The 18,902-nt window shown below is 35.4% G+C and overlaps 1 protein-coding gene across 5 annotated transcripts in view; it reads left to right on the top strand.

The window, feature by feature from the left end:
* The window catches only part of TTC6 (tetratricopeptide repeat domain 6), a 228,133-nt gene that overhangs the window by 188,575 nt on the left and 20,656 nt on the right, over positions 1-18,902 (top strand). For all 5 annotated transcript variants that reach the window (XM_009211439.4, XM_017961138.3, XM_021941153.2 and 2 more), the window contains 6 exons: positions 1,533-1,667; positions 2,925-3,074; positions 3,907-4,047; positions 5,314-5,427; positions 9,286-9,405; positions 14,817-14,890. In XM_009211439.4, the coding sequence (XP_009209703.3) occupies positions 1,533-1,667; positions 2,925-3,074; positions 3,907-4,047; positions 5,314-5,427; positions 9,286-9,405; positions 14,817-14,890 (734 nt within the window). The remainder of the gene's footprint in view (positions 1-1,532; positions 1,668-2,924; positions 3,075-3,906; positions 4,048-5,313; positions 5,428-9,285; positions 9,406-14,816; positions 14,891-18,902) is intronic.

The following is an 18,902-nucleotide window of genomic DNA, read 5'->3' as shown; positions in this document are numbered from 1 at the left end:
TATATATATATATATATATATTCTCTTGGTTCTAGTAATAAATAGTGATATATAGTATTTATATATACTATAGAAATATAGTAATAAATAGTGATGTTAATATGTATATATATTTTCTTGGTTCTACTTCTTAGATATTTCTCAAATCCACTTTCTTTCTTTATTTCTATAGCTATTATCCTGGTTTGGAACATATAATTAAAAAAAATTTTCTTGAATTATATAGCTGCATTGTTGTACTCTTCCAAGCTTTTATCCACACAGCAGCCACAGTACTTTCTGCAGACTATAAAGATGACTTATCTGCAAGCCTCTGCAGATGTCCCTCAGATGACACCATAAAGTAGTGAAAGAGAGAGAGATGGGGGAAGCAGGAGGAAGTGAAGATGTGTTCATTTTAATTTAAACGGGATGGAAGGCTTGAGTAGACAAGTTTTTTGGACTTAAGGAGTCAGTGAAGGGGCAGAAATCCAGACGAGAAAGGAAGTAACAGGTCGCTCAGGTGGGGCAGAAGGAGATGGGGTCAAGGACAGCTTTTGAGGAGTTAGCCCTGCAAGGAATGAGAAAGAAAGCAATTCAAAGACAGGAGAGAAAAAGGTTAAAGTGAATGAAGATATAGATTTGTTGAAAAGTAGAAAGGGGGGAAATTGAGGCAATAATCCACTTTTTCTAGGCAAGGTCATGTGCTGAGAGTAAGGACAGAAGGAGGGATGCTGGGTGACTTGCAAACACGTAGAGCTAATGCTCGATAGAAGCCATAAAGGACACTTAGCATATCTAAGTGAAATCTCATTGTTTCTTTAGCAACTTAATACAATTAAGAAGATGGTATGACCAGGAACAATTATTTGACTTTCTATATAAAGATATACAAGGAGTAGTTAAGTATTAAATGGCATTTCTATCTTTTTCATTAATGAGACTTTTGAGTTTTTCATTTAATGAGACTTTTTCATTAATGAAACTTTTGACTATTTTGAACGTTTTCATTAATGAGACTTTTGAGTATTTTGAATAAATAAATGGGTGAGTTTTGGAGGTGGTTTATTTTTTTGATGCCAATAAAACCCTATTAGGAGGACAGCAGGACACAATAAAAATTGATTAAAATTATGTCAGATATTATCAGTGGAGATCTTTTACTACCTAGTAGCTTCCTAGTATTCCATTCAAAAAAATTATTAGGAAATTATCAATAAACTAGTTTATAAATTTAAGCCTGACTTAAGCTTGAGTATAGCCTTTGGAATTTACAAATTTTAGTTCTAAAGATCCATGTCCATAAGCCTGTTTAAGTACTGGCTTGTAGGATAGGCATCTGGGTGGAACTCATGAGGGTAAGACTTCTGAACTGGATTCTCTTCCTGTAGTGTGCTGACAAGACCTGTAACTTCACCAGGTCTGTTTGTTCCCAGATAAAGTAAGAGTAGAGGTGTGTGCTCTGTGCTCCTTTTAACATATAAGGCTGTAATGTTAAATCAATAGTGGAAAGAAACATTTCCTGCCCCCTCCCTGCTTTTTTATCATTATAGGAAGCTGTGAAAATGCTTAAGAAGGCTTTGGATGTCATTTCTCATTCCGATAAAGGACCAAACACCACAGCAATTTCAGCAGACTGTCTGTATAACTTGGGTCTTTGTTACATGGAGGAAGGCAATTTACAAATGGTATTTCATGTATTTAGGAGTATAGATTATTTGTAATTTTAGAGACTGGTTGCTTGTATGCAATTCTGTTTCCGAAGACCACGTATACAGTGGGCAACTGGTCCAAAGCTGCTTTTGAAGCTTGGCTCATTATAGTCAGTCTGCACCCTGCAACACCTAGGACATTGTTTTATTTAGCCAACATGTTTTATTTGATGCTTGTTTGTCAACAATATTCTAAAGATTAATGTATGTTTCCCACCAGAACAATAAATCTAACTGCAGGAAATTATTACAGTAAAATAATTTTATCACATTAGTATGAATTCACTTATTAAATTTTAAGTACTTTGAATGCTTTAACATAATGTAGAATAAATGGAAAAGATTAGGGCATTCTGGCTTTTCTTATTGATCATTGAACAATTCAAATCAGATTGAAACGGGTTGTTAAGATGGCCAGATACACTGAAAAACAGTTGATTCAATTATTACATATTTATCCAGTCTTTGGTGATTTTAGGCAAGTCTTTACTTCAAAATTATCACTGATATGACAAATATGTAAAATAATTGATACTATCTGATGGCTAATGTTGGATATTCTACAACTCTATCTCTAGACACACACAGACACACACACACACACACAGACACACACAGACACACACATACGCACGCACAAATACACACACATCATTCTAATTCTTAGGTTCATGGAGTGGACAGTGTTTTAAAGTGGTATTGGTATACACAAAAAAAGAGGTGCACTTGATTAGTTGTTCTATTAAGAAATTCCAGTAAGTATGAGACAAATTACAAATATTTTACATGTTTTTAGTCCTTTTGAACAACCAGAGCAAACTCAGCTTTGCTTTAAAATGTGGGGAAAATTTTTAGAGTTCTGTGGTTCTGAAGTTTTATAATGATGCATTTGCTGGATCCTAATGGAAAATAAATGTGCTAGTTGTGATTTCTTTGAAGAAACAAAATCTGAATAACAATTAAAATTATACCACCCAAAATATTGTAATATAACAATATGGATTATGTAGACCTTAGTCTGGGAATAAGACCTTTAATTATAATAATCATCTCTACTTGTTTCTAAATATTAGTTTTATTTGTTCCATGAGATCCATTAGGAGAAATGTATTAAAATAATCCAAAAATAGAGTGAAACTTTTCAACAATAGTTATATACTGTAATTCATTAACATTTTAAAACAATATATTATATCACTAAATGGTTTGCATTTTGACAATATGCTCCTGTAGGCTTTTGATTCTTTTACAAAAGCTGTGAAAGCAAATCCAGATTTTGCAGAAAGCTTTTATCAACGAGGGCTTTGTAAAGTGAAACTCCACAAGGATAGCTCGATTCTGGATTTTAATCATGCCATTACCCTCAATCCAAAACATTACCAGGTATTTAAATAGATGTTTTTAGTGAGTTGTAAAGTGTTAATTTTGGTAAAACTATTAAATCTCTTATATGCCATTGTTATTAATTAGCACCAATCAGTTTCTTATACCTACTTTTCACTTAACTGTATTTTGATAATCCAAATAGCTGTATTTCTCCTTAAACTAAAAGTATTCTTTCCATCAGTGATATTATGATGTTATATATAAATGTATATGTGATGTGATGTATGTAAATATTGTTAATATATTAATGTGGCTGTTAATACTTTAAAGTTTATATACTCATTAATTTTACTTACTTTTTGTTTTGATGTTACATAGATTCCTAGCTTTCAATAGACTATACAGACAACACAAAATTCAATAGGTGAAGCTTGATTGCATCTTGATTTTAGGAATCTACAAAATTCGAATCTGGTCTAAATATTAGATGATTTTAGGAAATTTCTATAAATCATCTTGGATATATAATGGCAGTGTGGTTATGTAGGAGAATGTCTTTTTTTCACAGGAGATGCATACTAGAGGACTTGGGGTAAAGTATTACCATATCTACAACCTGTTTTCAAATAGTGCAGGAAAAAAATAGAGAAATATGGCAAAATGTTAATAATTATTAACTCCAGGTGATAGGTATTTATCATTCTTTCAATTATTCTGTGTCATTTGAAATTTTTTTTCTAATAAAAGAAATTTTTTTAAAAGACTATATTTTAATACCCTCTTTGGGAGGCATAGATTTGTTCCAAGTATCATATATTTTGGTAGAATTGGTGCTTTTACTAAAGCACCCATTCCTGCTTTCTTTCTCTCTCTCTCTCTCTCTGAATAGGCATATTTAAGCCGAGTAGCATTCTATGGTTTAAAAGGCAGGTATTCCAAAGCAATCTTGAATTGTAACAAGGCTATAAAAATTTACCCTGAGAGCATACGTGCCTATCTCTACAGAGGAGTTCTGAAATACTACAACAAGGTAGGGCCATTTCCTGCCTGGCTTACTGAAATTTTAGGGTGGGAAGACTCTTAATGCTAGGCAGGGGACTCACTTACTTTTTTTCTTTGTGGTTGGGAATCACTGTGATATGAAGGGCAGAACTACATAGAAAACTTTACACTTTCCCAATTCATATTTTTTTCACAAAATAATGGTATTTATTTTTCATATTACATTTTAAATAACATTTATTATTTATTTTTATTAAGAATGTAGCATATATTCATTGCAGAAAATTTGGAAAAATACGGAAGGGAATAAAGGATTATTATCTCACCATCAATGATAATTTCTGAGTGCATTTGTCATATTTGTATTTAGTCTTTTACTTTCCTCATAAAATATGATATATATTTTCCAAAATTTGGACTATGCTAACTTGTGTGGTGTCCTGCTTTTTACACTTAATCTTTGAAGATAGTATTTTGCTGACTGCATAATATTCCACCATAATTTACTTTTAATTACTTTATTGTTGAACTTTTTGATTGTTTTTAAAATTTTTACTATTTTACTGTTTAAAATAATATAGTTATATACATCTGAGAACAAAATTGCTGCTTGGGTTTATGATTGGTTCTTAAACAGAAGTTACTGGGTTAAAAGTTGTGAGCAGTACCATTGATATGTGATACTGCACTGAATACTTTATTTCTCTCTACTTTTCCTTTCTGATCTTTCTTTGTAGCTATTTTATATGAAATTTTTACAAATAATACCTTAAAGCAAAGGTAAGGCCTTGCATTATGTGTTAATTCCATGAAAATTACTATCTATAGAAATGGATGATATAAGGTATCAGAGAAGAATCAAAGAGGAAGCAAAAGAGAACAAGGGTAGAAAACATGATGATTATGTGATATGACAGTCACAATGACAGAAGCAAGCAAGCACTGGTGAATGTTTGCTGCATTAATATGGTTGGCTTTATTTTATTTTACCTAGAAGTATGATTTTCTCCTTGCCATATACCAACACTGGTAATAAGATATTTACCTAAATTAAAGTTGTTGATATATTTAATTTTGTTTATAGGTAAGAGAAACTATAATGATAATTTCTACCAGGAGATTTTCTTAATTAACTCTATGAAAGATTAGCTTCAATGTGTTAATTTCACAGATGATACAAGGAATGGTTAAATGAGTGTTTCAAAAACTGTGATAGAAACAAGAATTTATTTTATGATTAAATTTCAGTCCATTATGATTTTCCTTTCTCACATAATTACTTTTTTCTTTTTAGACTTATAAGCTAGCAATTACAGATTTAACCACAGCTATCAGCATGGACAAAAATAGTTATATAGCATTTTATAACAGAGCATTATGTTACACCAAGATAAGGGAACTTCAAATGGTAAGATGACCATTTTAGTAAACAATGTGTTTAAAGTGTTTAATAAATAACATGCATTAAATAGCTTGTTGATGTCAGTCAATAAACATGTAATAAACAATACATTAAAGCATTTGTAAATTCATTTAAGGCATTTATAAAGTATTTTCTTATTACTTCTGCTAGAATTTTCAAAAGGAATTCCTAAGAAATACACACATATAAAACTTGAGAAACCAAAGAACCATTTCAAAGAATATTTAATTTCTTTGTTGGTGCTCACGAAATTTTCTTATATAATTTCTGAAAGAAGTCAAATGAAAAATTAAGTTGATAATGCTTATAGAAGCATTTAAAGGCATTTATAAATTAAATCCATCACATAATTATCATTTGAATAAATGTTTCTACCGTATGCAGAATTTTTTATTTTTTTTTTTGAGACGGAGTCTCACTCTGTTGCCCAGGCTGGAGTGTAGTGCTGTGATCTTGGCTCACTGCAACCTCCACCTCCTGGGTTCATGCCATTCTCATGCCTCAGCCTCTCAAGTAGCTGGGACTACAGGCACCTGCCACCATGTCCGGCTAATTTTTTGTATTTTTAGTAGAGACGGGGTTTCGCCATGTTAGCCAGGATGGTCTCAATCTCCTGACCTCGTGATCCGCCTGCCTCGGCCTCCCAAAGTGCAGAATTTTTAAAGCAGTAGCAATCACTAGCAATATTGTGGTTTCAAAATTTTAATGTTAGCTACAGCAGTTTGTGTAGGCATTCTTTTGTTTGGTCCTCAGACCACACATGTAGCACGGAGTATGGAGTGATGGTTTTCAGCTCCAGGGACCAGTGACCAGGTTTGGCCCATATTTTGAAGGCCTGTGGGCTGCAGCAAACCTTTTTTTCCATTTGTCTTGATCCAGCGTCTGCCGGAGCAAACTCTTGTTTATATTTGTAATCTTACCTACTCTCTTCTCTCCTCTGTTGGTTTGGTCCCTTTTCAATGAGGATTCCTCACTGGGGAGCAGCTAGTCTTGTGGTCTTTCAGAATAATGTCCCATCCTCTTCCTCTGTTACTTGTCTCCCTCTCCGTATTCTTGCCCATGTCCGTAGTAAATGACGCATTCTTTTAAAAGGCTAGGTCACATTCTTGCTGTTCTGTGTTCACACACTCCCCAGTCTGTGAAACGTGGACAGTGAAATCTGTTTAAAACATTTAGAAATTTAGAAATGTACAAGCTTTAGAAGGGAAGTTGAGAAACTTTGTCTCTACCTAAGAGTATATAAAATTCTTGGTAACCAGATTATCAGGTTTCCTCCAGAGATGTTGATAAATGAATAGCTAATTTTTAACAAGGGGATTGTTAAGATGCTAGCAGCTGACAGAAAGATCATTTATTAGAGTGACCTGCACAACAGGGGCCTTTGAGGATTCCCTCCCCAACCCCATTCTTGTAGGAAAGGTAACCCTGAATAGGAAAACAATGGGCTGGGGTGGGGAGGGAACACTCATTGTTTTGTTATCTCAGATATGTGAAAGAGCCAGTGCCCTGTTAATAAAGAAAATGCAAAACTACCTAAATCAAGTAAAACTAAATTACGATAATAAAATATTGGTGATTTCAGAGCTGCCAGGACTCTGAAGCATTTTATCCGATCTGCTAACTTTACAGATGAGGAAATGGAAGTAGGGAGAGGTTCGAAAAACCATCCAAGTCACACAGAGGGAGTTAGTGACCTGTATTGTTGTCCACAAATTTGTTTGCTTCTAGGTTAATAGTGTTTAGGTGGCTTTGTAAAACCGTCTGACCTCCAGCATGTGGACTGGATGTCATTAAGCAGTGTGTCCTCCTCCACCTGTTTCTCAGCATTCCTGCCATCCCTAGCCTGAGAAAAACCAAGTAACTTTCTGCAGAAAATGCACTTAGGCATTCTCCCAAGATATAGTTTCATAAAAACTAAGGAAAGATGAATTCTGGTTCTAATACTTGATATTAATAAAAATACTGAACAGTTACCACTTATTTAGGGCTTATTGTGTGACAGGAACTGAGCTAAATGCTTCACTGAGATACAATCAAAACATTTTAAAGTAGATCCTTGTAACAATATGATGAATTTTTAACACGCCAATTTTGCAGATGAGGAAGCTAAGGCTCAGTGTTAAGTAATTTTCTCCAAATCGAGGAGTTAGTAATGATAACAGAGGCATGGCACAAATCCAGGAGAGGCCAAGGCCCTGACCCTTCCTCTTAATCAAAACCTGTGTGCTCCCATCCCTACCCCTTACCCTCATTGATCTTTATGAAATCTTATTTCCCAGTTTTTATTTCCTCTTGTGTTGCAGATTCAGCTGCTCAGTGGATCTCCAAGGCATCATACTGGTTTCACATAATGTAATTTAGTAAAAGAAAAATGTTAGACAATTTGTGGCTAATATTCTAGGTTTGGTTTTTTCTTTTTTGACAAATATTACCATTTATTTTTATAGTCCTGGCAATTTTTATTTATGATTATGCCACAACATACCTATAGGATCTTTAATTGCACATTTTTTAAAGACACTTGAGCACCCAACATTAGGAAACACCAGAGGAGGGCAAATGAACAAATATAAAATGCTCTTTGTCGTTTTCAGTTGGCAGATGCTACAGGCATAATAAGATTTAGCCCTTTTCTGTTCAGACCATACCCCTTACCCTCATTGATCTTTACGAAATCTTATTTCCCAGTTTTTATTTCCTCTTGTGTTGCAGATTCAGCTGCTCAGTGGATCTCCAAGGCATCATACTGGTTTCACATAATGTAATTTAGTAAAAGAAAAATGTTAGACAATTTGTGGCTAATATTCTAGGTTTGGTTTGTTCTTTTTTGACAAATATTACCATTTATTTTTATAGTCCTGGCAATTTTTATTTATGATTATGCCACAACATACCTATAGGATCTTTAATTGCACATTTTTTAAAGACACTTGAGCACCCAACATTAGGAAACACCAGAGGAGGGCAAATGAACAAATATAAAATGCTCTTTGTCATTTTCAGTTGGCAGATGCTACAGGCATAATAAGATTTAGCCCTTTTCTGTTCAGACCATATGGCTGTTTTGGACAGAATATTCAGTAGGAAAATGGTTTAAGAGATTCAGCTCCAACCCAAGTTTAGGATGCTTCTAGTACCTAGTGCAGAGTAGAAACCAGTAAAATCTTGTTTAGTCAGTGAATGTAAAAAAAAACAAAAAAAGGTAAAAGTAATGGAGAAGGGTCTGAGTTGATTCTCAGATTACACTATGTGTCTTTTAGAAAAATGAATATATTTATCAAAATATTTTGAGGTAACTTTCATACAAGTGCTTATTTGTTAGTTTTATTAAGATCTATTTTCATTGATTCATGACTTTTTCATTGTATACAAATTTATTGAATGCATGGTATGTGCAGGCTTGATTCTTGTTACTGGGCTTAAAACAGTGAACAAAATGGATAAGCTATGGCTTCATAGAGCTTAGATTTCAGCAAGGAAAACAATACAACACTAAAAAGAAATTATATATTTAATGATCATTTGATGAAACTACTGAGTCAGGGCAGAGTGCTAAATCCCTCTCTTCCAGCCCATACACCAATGAAAATGTATGGGGTGACTTGCAGGTAAAACATGAAATGCAAGCACAGTGTGCACTGCTTATTGAAAACTGTCCATGATACTTTTTGCCTAAGGGTACCCTTTAAATCTAACATATGGTTATTTTGGCCATAAATTATAAAACAAATTGAAGAACTAACCATTGGGTCCTAGTTTGGACATAAATATATTTGTCCATAGCCAATGAATTCAGGCTCTAAAAAGCTGAATCTATGTTACAAATGATTATTTTATTTTTAGGCATTAACAGATTATGGAATTGTGCTGCTTCTTGATGCTACAGAAACTGTAAAACTAAATACGTTCCTTAATCGTGGACTCATCTACCTAGAACTAGACCAGTATGGCTTTGCATTAGAGGTAAGCCTTCCTGTTATGTAAAGAACCCACTTGATTTTGCACATTGACTTCTGAGAACTAGTGAACAAGATTTTATTATTATCAACTGGCAATATTAATGAGTGATAGCTTAACTTTAGCAAGAATTCTATTAAAATACTTGAAATGACTAATAGACTCTGTGAAAAAAATGTGTATTTTTGCTTTGTTTGGATTACAGATAAACAGCCAATACATTTTTAGACATTTCTAATTTGATCAAGACCATCACTTCTCTTAAGGGAGTACAGACAAAACTCAAGTTACTTAGTAAATAAAATGCTTCCTGTAACGTGTACTCTGCTGTTTAGTGGTAACTTTCTCAAAATTTTCCTCTTTTCTCTTTGCAAATATAGCAAAATAAATCTGTTTCAAACAGGGCAGGAAATAGTTGCTCAGAATGGGCTACTGGTAACAGGTTTTTAAGTTAGTGGTGACAGGCGTTCAGAATCAGTAGAAAAAAGCATAGACAAGGTACTCAGATGAAACAGGTAGTTTAAATGTATTTCATTAAAGAATAATTAAACAAAATTCATCCTCATTTTTAACTTTTTATTTTTATTGTCTGTTTGTAACTCTTAGATTAAGAAACAGGAGGTAAAAATTAAATAGCAATTTGAAATGTATAGTTAAATAATAACAGTTTTGCTTCTTTGTCTCTGAGGAACTGCAACATAACATATGGAGTGGAGTACATCCTGTTCTTCCCACCTCCCAAGATGATTATTTTTTCTATTTCTGGAGTCATTTTTTTGAGATTCTGTGCAACATAATCATTTACCTTTGAGGAAGTTTACGCTATGAATAAATGTGATCTCAATGTTTGAATACCTTTAAGCTTTTTGATATATTAAAAATATTTTTGAGCTGTGTCACTAGGTATACCCTCAGGTAGATGGAAATAAAGAACCTGCCTGTTTGTAGTAGGCAAGAAAACAATGGGCAACAGTGTTGAGGTGGAGAGAGTGAGATAATGGAGATGGGGAACAAGGGACTGCAGCTGTTAGAGAATTAAATGCAGGGCCCATGTTATCCTTTGTATAAAGATTTATTTAGTACTAAGCAACCACTAAACAACTGTTGCACACTTGCTACACACTGGGTCCTCAACAATGCTGCACAATTTACCATTGTAACTTACAGAGGAGGAAACTGGTATTCAAAAGAGGTTAAATAAGGCCTTTCCACAGTAAGTACTGGGGTAACATCTGAACTCAGACCTCAATTCCAAATTCTATCTTCTTTCAGGCAAGGCACTGGCATTAATATATGGAGATAAATGAGACAGAGTTCCAGTCTTTGAGGAGCTGATGGTCTAGGGAGAGTCATTCTTGTCCCCTCTCTTTCCTCACACCCCACATCTGACCCATTAGCAAGTGCAGTCAGCTCTACCACTAAAGCATATTTTGAATTAAATCATCTCTCATGATTGCCACTGCTATCTTCCTTTCAACCAGTAAGTACTGGGGCAAGAGCAGAACTCAGGTTTCAGAACTGAATCATTTCTCTTCTGGACTACTGTAGTAGCTTCCCAACTGGCTTAAGGTTCCACTCTTGCCCCTCTACATGCTATTCTCTAAACAGATGCTACAGAAATCTCTTAAAAATATAAAGCAGATCAAGTTATTCCTTTGCTCAAAACCCTCTGATGGCTTCCCATCACACTTAGAATAAAATCTGAACTCTTGACTGTGACCAAGCAAGACATTACTTGATATGACTGCTGCTCACCTCTGATCTCGTCATCAAACATTCTCTTCTCTCCACTAGTCATGCCACCCTGGCCTTTTGCAATTCCTTGGAAATGCTGAGCTCCCTTGCTGCCCTAGGACCTTTACACGAGTGAGTCCCTGTGCATACAACACTCTTCCTCCTGATCTGTGTATGATTCATGCCATCATTTCATTTAGGTTTCTGCTGAAATGTGACCTCTTCAGTCAAAAAGGTAGAAGCTAAACTAAAATGGAATATTAACAAATATTAAAAGAATCCCATATAAGTCTAGGAAGGGGAAGCAGAGGAACAGAAACGGAGAAAATCAGCAGAAAAGAAATAATAAAATAGTAGACCTAAATCCAGCCACACCAGTAGTTATATTAAATGGAAGTAGTCCAAATACAACAATGAAAATCATGAAAATGTCTGATTGGAATTTTGTAAAAGTCCCAACTATATTTTGGCAACCAGAAACACATTTTAAATATAGTGATATAGATAGGTAACAACAAAAAGCTGGAAAAGATATATCACAGAAACACAAATTGAAAGCAAAAAATTCAATTTTTCTCTATGTGAAGTTAAAAAATTAATTAAAACAACTAAAAAACGATATAAGCAGGGGAAGAAGCAATGAAATATATAAGACTGAGTAATTAGAGGTCTGCATGAAAAAACAAGAGAAAGTAGAATCTTTAAAAACACTTTTAGTGGGAAAGATTGATTAACAGAGAAGCTGAGTAGCCTGAGTGCTGAAAACATTAGTTAGTTGAGAGCTGTATGCCCTTCATAGGAACACTTTGTTCAGAAGCATTTCGACTGGGATTGTTTGTGAAGTTATGGCTAAGGTAACCAGAAGTTAATGGGTTAAGAACATTTGTTTTCCTCTTTTCCCTCTTGAAAACCTACCAAGATAATAGTAAAGGGATTAAAAAAAAAAAAAAAAAGATATAATGCTGCAAGGTTACAGATAGTAGAGAAGAGATGTTCAGGCACCCCAAACTGCCATTCTCGATCTAAATCCCTCAAACTTAAATATAAATGGGTAGCCAAGGATCAAAGCTTAAGGGAAATGAAAGAGCGACTAAAACAAACAGGTTGTCATAAGTATATAGCAGTGGCCCCCATCCTTTTTGGCACCAGGACCGGTTTCATGGAAGATAATTTTTTCAGGGGATTCAGGTGGCAGGGTGGCGGGGGTGATGGTTTCGGGATGAAACCGTTCCAACTCAGATCATGGGGCATTAGATTCTCATAAGGGGCACACAACCTAGGTGGGCGCAGTTCACAATACGGTTTGCACTCCTATGAGAATCCAGTGCTGCTGCTGATCTGACAGGAGGCAGAGCTCAGGCAGTAATGCTTACCTGTGGCTCACCTCCTGCTGTGATTGAGATGTAAGATTGAGATGTAGATTGAGATTGAGATGTAGATCTACATCTCGTATTCCAGGGGTCCCCAACCCCTGGTATATAGAGCTGATGGGAGAAGGGGAGGCATGTGAAGTGGTAGTGTGAGACTGCTAAATTCTATTCTATGTGGTACACATTAGTGACTGTGTGGTTTGTTATTTATCATCCTTATATTAGAGAGATAATTAATGCAGAAGAGAAAAATTATAATATTAAATAACAGTGGCTAACTTTATTCTAAGTAATGCTAATAGTCATCTTTTATGTCTATTGTTGATAATTACTGCCTAATTACCATGTAGTATAATAATGATTATGTAGAGTCAAGTTCACTTTTGTAAGTTTCATCTGATTACAAAACTGAATTTGTTTTAGCCTTTTAAGTTACATGGTCATCCTTGAAACTTCCAAAATTCATGGGAATGTTTGTAATAAAGCTCACTTACACTTGGAAGTTTGCCTTATTTTTAGCAAAAAAAAAAAAAAAAAAAAAAAAATCCTCCTAGAGAGATGTCTGGAAGCATTTTTATTATATTATATTTGATTAGACAATAATTTAAAAAATTTTCTTCCAAATAGTTCCATTTGGTATCAAATATGCTTCTTGAATCAATGTGGGGTGTCCACATCTACAGGTTGGTCTGTGACTAATACTGCCTCCTCCAGCAGGATCTCTGAGTGCTCAGATTAACCTTACTACTCCCTCTTCCACCTCCAATAACAGCAGAAAATTTATCCTACCCTTCAAAGACAGTCAGCCTCTTCCCTCTGACATAGCCAGGGAGGGTTTGTGGAAGGGAGGAGGCGGGGAGGGAGAGGGAGAGTGTGGGCTTTGATTAGCTCCTTTCTGGCTGGGTAGTGTCCTTTGGGGCTGCAGAGTTCCAGTGTCTGGCTTCCAGGAAGGAAGCCTGGAGGGGTTTCCTTTTGCCACTCCAGAGAAGAGTGTAATATACTGCTCTGCTTGATCAAGTGAGATCACAAACACTGTCCAGGAAGATTCCTACTGAAGCAGTCTTCTGGGGGAAAAAGCAGTGCTATTTTCATTCCTTCACAGATTCAGTACTCTTTCAGAAGCCCTTCCTATAGTATAGCAATCACTAAAATAAATCTACATCTCATATATTAATACATATGTAAATATCATGCAGTTGACATGATATAATATTTTGTTTTGCAGTTATATATTTAAATATTTTCTTAATTTAAATTTCTTATTAAAAATAAGGGTGAAGACCAAAAATGTCCGAGCTCGTTGTATTCTGTTAAAATTAAAAACAGACTCCAAAACTACTCTCTACCTCACTCCTAGGTTTAGGAACCATTAGAACCAGTAAATTTCTCTTATTTTCTTATTAAAAATAAGAAAATTAAGAAACAAGAATACTGAATAAATATTCAGTATTAATTCAGTAAAAAAATATTAATTCAGTATAATTCAGTAATAAAAATAAAAAAATTTAAATTTTCTTATTTTACTTCAGGCCTCAAATATTTCTGTAGGACTTTGAAGAGCCATAAGCTTCAGACACTGTCCCTGGGGCCTGATAGAGAAAAGAGCTCTGGGCTACCATGGCATGATCTCTTGTGGACTTAGCCCTTTGAATGCTTTTAAACAGCCTCTTTGTAGTGGCCACTGGGATCCTTCCCAGCTGACCTCCCTAACTTCAGATCTGGCAATTAGAGTTTCCATTTCTCCCTCACAGGAGGGCTTATGGATCCTTGACAAGAGACAATTTCTCGCCGGAAGTGTGGATTCCAAAGGCAGCAGCAGCCCCAGCTCATCCATACAGAAGGCCTGGTTATGCCCTTTCCCCAACCTGGATGCCTGTTTGTCCTATAGTCATGTAACATCAAAGGTTCTCTCTAGGTGCATTTCCTTTTCTGTCTAGATAGAGAAGTCTCCAGAGGAGTTCACTGGGAATAAACAATAGAAAGTAAGTAAATGAGATAGATACCTCATTACCCATTGCAGGGCAAAACCATAGGAAAAAAATCTCCATTCTTGAGTAGAGACCAGTAGTACAAGATTCTGAGTGAGTCTACAATAATAGGTTTCCTTTGTTTCATCTGTTCTTATTTGATGTGATGCTACAAGGAAAATATAAAGTTTTAGAAAGGTGTGTATTTTAATGCTTGTGTCACATGTATTTAGGAAGATGTGTATCTTAATGCTTGTGTCATTGTGGAATCACAGTTAGAAGGAAGTTTAAGATAGCACATAAAATAATGTTGCAAAATTAACAAAAGCTTATAACATTATTTCAGGATTTTAAACAAGCTGCTCTGATAAGCCAGACTAACGAGAGCCTTTGTCATGCCACTGCCATGTGCCATCACAGGTATGGAGTGCAATTCATGTCAAAGTGGAAGCAAGCGGGACCATCAGACTTATCTAATTATCACCCCATAAACAAGCCAGGAGAGAATGGAAGAAACTGGGAGAAATTGTGAATGTGACAGAGTACAAAAACGGGGAGGGACACAAAGAGTTCCCTGTGTAGACACGGGGACCACATTTAGTGTTCCTCAGCACCCTTCTGTCTTCTAATAGACTGTTCTACACAAATTAGCAGGCAAATGCTTCCATCATGGCATTGGGCAGAGTTCATCTAATCCAAGCATAGATGCTGGGAAAGGATCATGGCAATATATAGAATAAAATTATGCATAACTCAAAATATCTAAGCATAAAATAATTTATTTTGTTCATAAAGTGGGACTATTATAAAGTCTCTTTCCTGGAAGAAAGGGTGATTTTAAAAACTTATGCATTTTTAAGAAAAGTTTGCGTTTAAAAACATGACTAAATCTAAATAAAAAACACCAGCAAATATCTACAAAAAGCACAATACTTAAAGCCAAGTTACTTCTTCCTGGGTTTATTATAAAAATAATTTATAGAAGAAGAGATGAAAACACTTAAATAAGGTTAAAATATAGAAGATAATCAGCTTAAAATATACTCTGAAATAATATTATAGTGTATAGACTGTGCTAGCCATAATGCTTATGTTTCTACATATATATTTGACATCATAAAATTAACTTTTAGTAATTTTGCTTTTAAAATTATAGAGATTCAGCCTGTGAGGATTTTAATATGTGATAAAATATATTTGATCAAATAATGGTTTATCACTTTCTTTCCCCTAAGAAACAAATAATACCAGTTAATTTGGAGGATTAAATTAGAATAGTTCCAAATTATGTAGACTAGGCTGTATAAATACCCAGTTTAAAGAGTAAAACATAGTTTGAATTATTTAGGAAATTGACATCCTTTTCTCTTTGAGGACATATATAGTACGCTACATTTTCCTATGAAAGTTTATTTTTTTTTTTAATTTTATGGGCAGAGTAATACCATAACTGGAACTTCTGAAGGTGTCTTTGTGTTAAAAGGCCTAACCTGGTCTCAGACCTTTCATTTTGCACAGACAGCGAAACCTGGTCATACCATTGTCTATTTTAATCCAGCAACCTTTGTGCAATCTATCTCTTTAAGTAATTGTCATTCTTAAGAAGAGATGGAATAACGATGACTGATGTGTTTGTTTTGGTGGGCAGGTGAAGACCAAAAATGTCCGAGCTCGTTGCATTCTGTTAAAATTAAAAACAGACTCCAATACTACTCTGTACCTCACTCCTAGGTTTAGGAACCATTAGAACCAGTAAATTTCTCTATATGTCGGTTCACAATCTCTTTTATGAAATGTAATCACTGGGTATATACTGGAGAGCCTCCTTGAGCTGATACTGCTTTGCAATTCCAAATAACCAACTTTCATCACCCAACTAGAATCTCTATTGTTCTTTAATAAAAGTAGAATTTAAATCAACTGTACACCTGTGAAAACTCAGAGTCCCAGTTCCACGTGTTTTGAGTTCTGAGTTGTGCTGAATTTAACAATAAGGAGTGTTGAGTGATTGGTCGTATATATATATATTTTTTGCTTTTCAAGGTGAGCTATAACATCCTTATGCCACAGATGCATGGACTGTAACTATGGGGATTTATGCCTGGTGTGTCTTACAGTAGGGAAAGTAAACATTTTCTCATTTGGAAAAATTCTTTAAAGAAATAAATTTTTAAATTTTAAGGCTTTGATCTTTGATCTCGTGGGGTTGCAGACTTTTGAAGTATCCTTTGTATATCTCTGGTTCTCACTCTTGTGGTTGCTAGGAGACAACATTCCTCAGGCTTGAATATCCTACTTGTTGCCCAATTTAGTCACCCACGAGTGTTATGGTAGAATTAATTTTTAGAACTGAGAACGCCGCTTTCATATTTCAAAAAATATCATAGAGGGAGATTACTCAAAGTTATATATCCTATCTACTTTTTACTTCAGCACATTTATTTTACTATTCTTACATATTGGGGCATAAAATATTTTTGAGTCTTTAACTCTTCAAGCCAGACTCTTTAGTTTGGGGAGGGATTTGTGATTTATTTGTACAACTCAGTAGGGCACATCTGGTCACGTATGTGATTAATTTGGAAAATGCAGTGGACCTTTGTGTCTGTGGCCTAGTGGACAAGCTCAGCACACAATCCCTTGTTCACAGAACACAGTAAATAGAATCATGCACCTCCAGGAAGTGATCACTTGGCTCTAGATTTATGCGAACACATTTTATTTTAGAAAACCTCATTTAACATACTTTTACACTTGTGGTAACTGATGCTTAACAATGTATATCTCATTGAATGTGTATCCTGACAAGATCATAGATATTCTGCCACATTCTCCCATTGGCTAAATGCCATGCAGTTACTTAACAAGGGCTTCAACCTGTAGGACACTGTGACAGACACATATTCAGAGAAATGAAATTACTGTTTCCACAGTGGCATCTGCTCATTTTTCTTTTCCTGGTCTATTGGTGCAGGAGGCTGGGGAACCTCTGATTTTCAGCACTTTCACCTCCCTGGACTTGATTTTAGTCACTATCGGCTTTGAGGAGCTTGCTAGCTGTCTTTCAAGATCTCTTTTCAGCTTCAAGATTTAATGATTATTTACTTTGTCTGAACAGACTAGTTGTTCATTAAACATTAGTGCTGATAACTTGATGGGTACAGAAAAATAGCTTCAATCACTGCCATTTGGTAATTCACAACTTGTATGACATGGTGGTGAGCTTCAGTTCACTGCCTTATTTTTCTAATTGGTTAGGCTATACAGAAGGGAAGATTGTATTTCATAAACCATATATTAGAATATGTACTCACAAAGGATTTTTCATTTCATTGGGTAAGAGGGGCCAGGGTGTATGATGCAATTTGGATGTCAATATTACTAGGGGCATTTCAATGAATTTGGGGAGAATATGAGAGAAAGGGATTTCCCTGGAAACGTCCATGGAAATGCTCACTATAGGTATGCATCATAAGTAAATGCTTCACTACCCACAGATAGAAATACTAAACACAACAAAACCTATCTAAACCTATCAAAACGAAATGCATTTTACATGGAATGACTATTATTCCTGATAAGGAATTTGTTATGCTATGTTTAGAATTATTGCTATACTACAGTGAGAAGGCACTTGGAAAGGCAAAGTGGACTTTTACTTCTTTTTCTCTTTCCTTCCTTCCTTCCTTCCTTCCTTCCTTCCTTCCTTCCTTCCTTCCTTCCTTCCTCCCTCCCTCCCTCCCTCCCTCCCTCCCTTCCTCCCTTCCTTCCTTCCTCCCTCCCTTCCTCCCTCCTCTCTTTTCTCTTTTCTTTTCTTTTGTTTTTTCTTTCTTTTCTTTCTTGAGACTCACTCTGTTGCCCAGGCTGGAGTGCAGTGGCGTGATCTCGGCTCACTGCAACCTCTGTCTCCTGGGTTCAAGCAATTCTCATGCCTCAGCCTCCTAAGTAGCTGGGACTACAGGTGCATGCCACCATGCCTGGCTAGTTTTTTGTATTTTTAGTAGAGATGGGGTTTCACCATGTTGGCCAAGCTGGTCTTGAACTCCTGACCTCAGGTGATCCACCTGTCCCGGCCTCCCAAAGTGCTGGGATGACAAGCATGAGCCACCATGCCCAGCCCGACTTTTACTTCTTAAATAGTGCCAATTATCAGGAAAGAGAGCACAATTTCATCGTATACTACTTAAGGAAAGTGACCTTGTGTTTTCCTGAGTAACTCAAAAGGCGGCATCTGATTCCCATATGTGGATGTTAACCTTTGCCTGCTTGTAACATCAGAAGCAAGCTTTTTTAATGCTTCAATGTGGATTGTTGTGTGAGCTTCTAGAAGAACACCTGTTGCACCACATTTGGGAAAACATGGAGGAAGTATCGCAAGTACCTGTTACTTTTCATGGCCTGGACAAGCATTAAAAAAATACTGTATCACATT

Source organism: Papio anubis, chromosome 7 (assembly GCF_008728515.1).
Source record: "Papio anubis isolate 15944 chromosome 7, Panubis1.0, whole genome shotgun sequence".
NCBI lineage: Eukaryota > Metazoa > Chordata > Mammalia > Primates > Cercopithecidae > Papio > Papio anubis.
The sequence above is the reverse complement of the archived record's forward strand: the minus strand, read 5'-3'. Positions and strand labels throughout refer to the sequence as shown.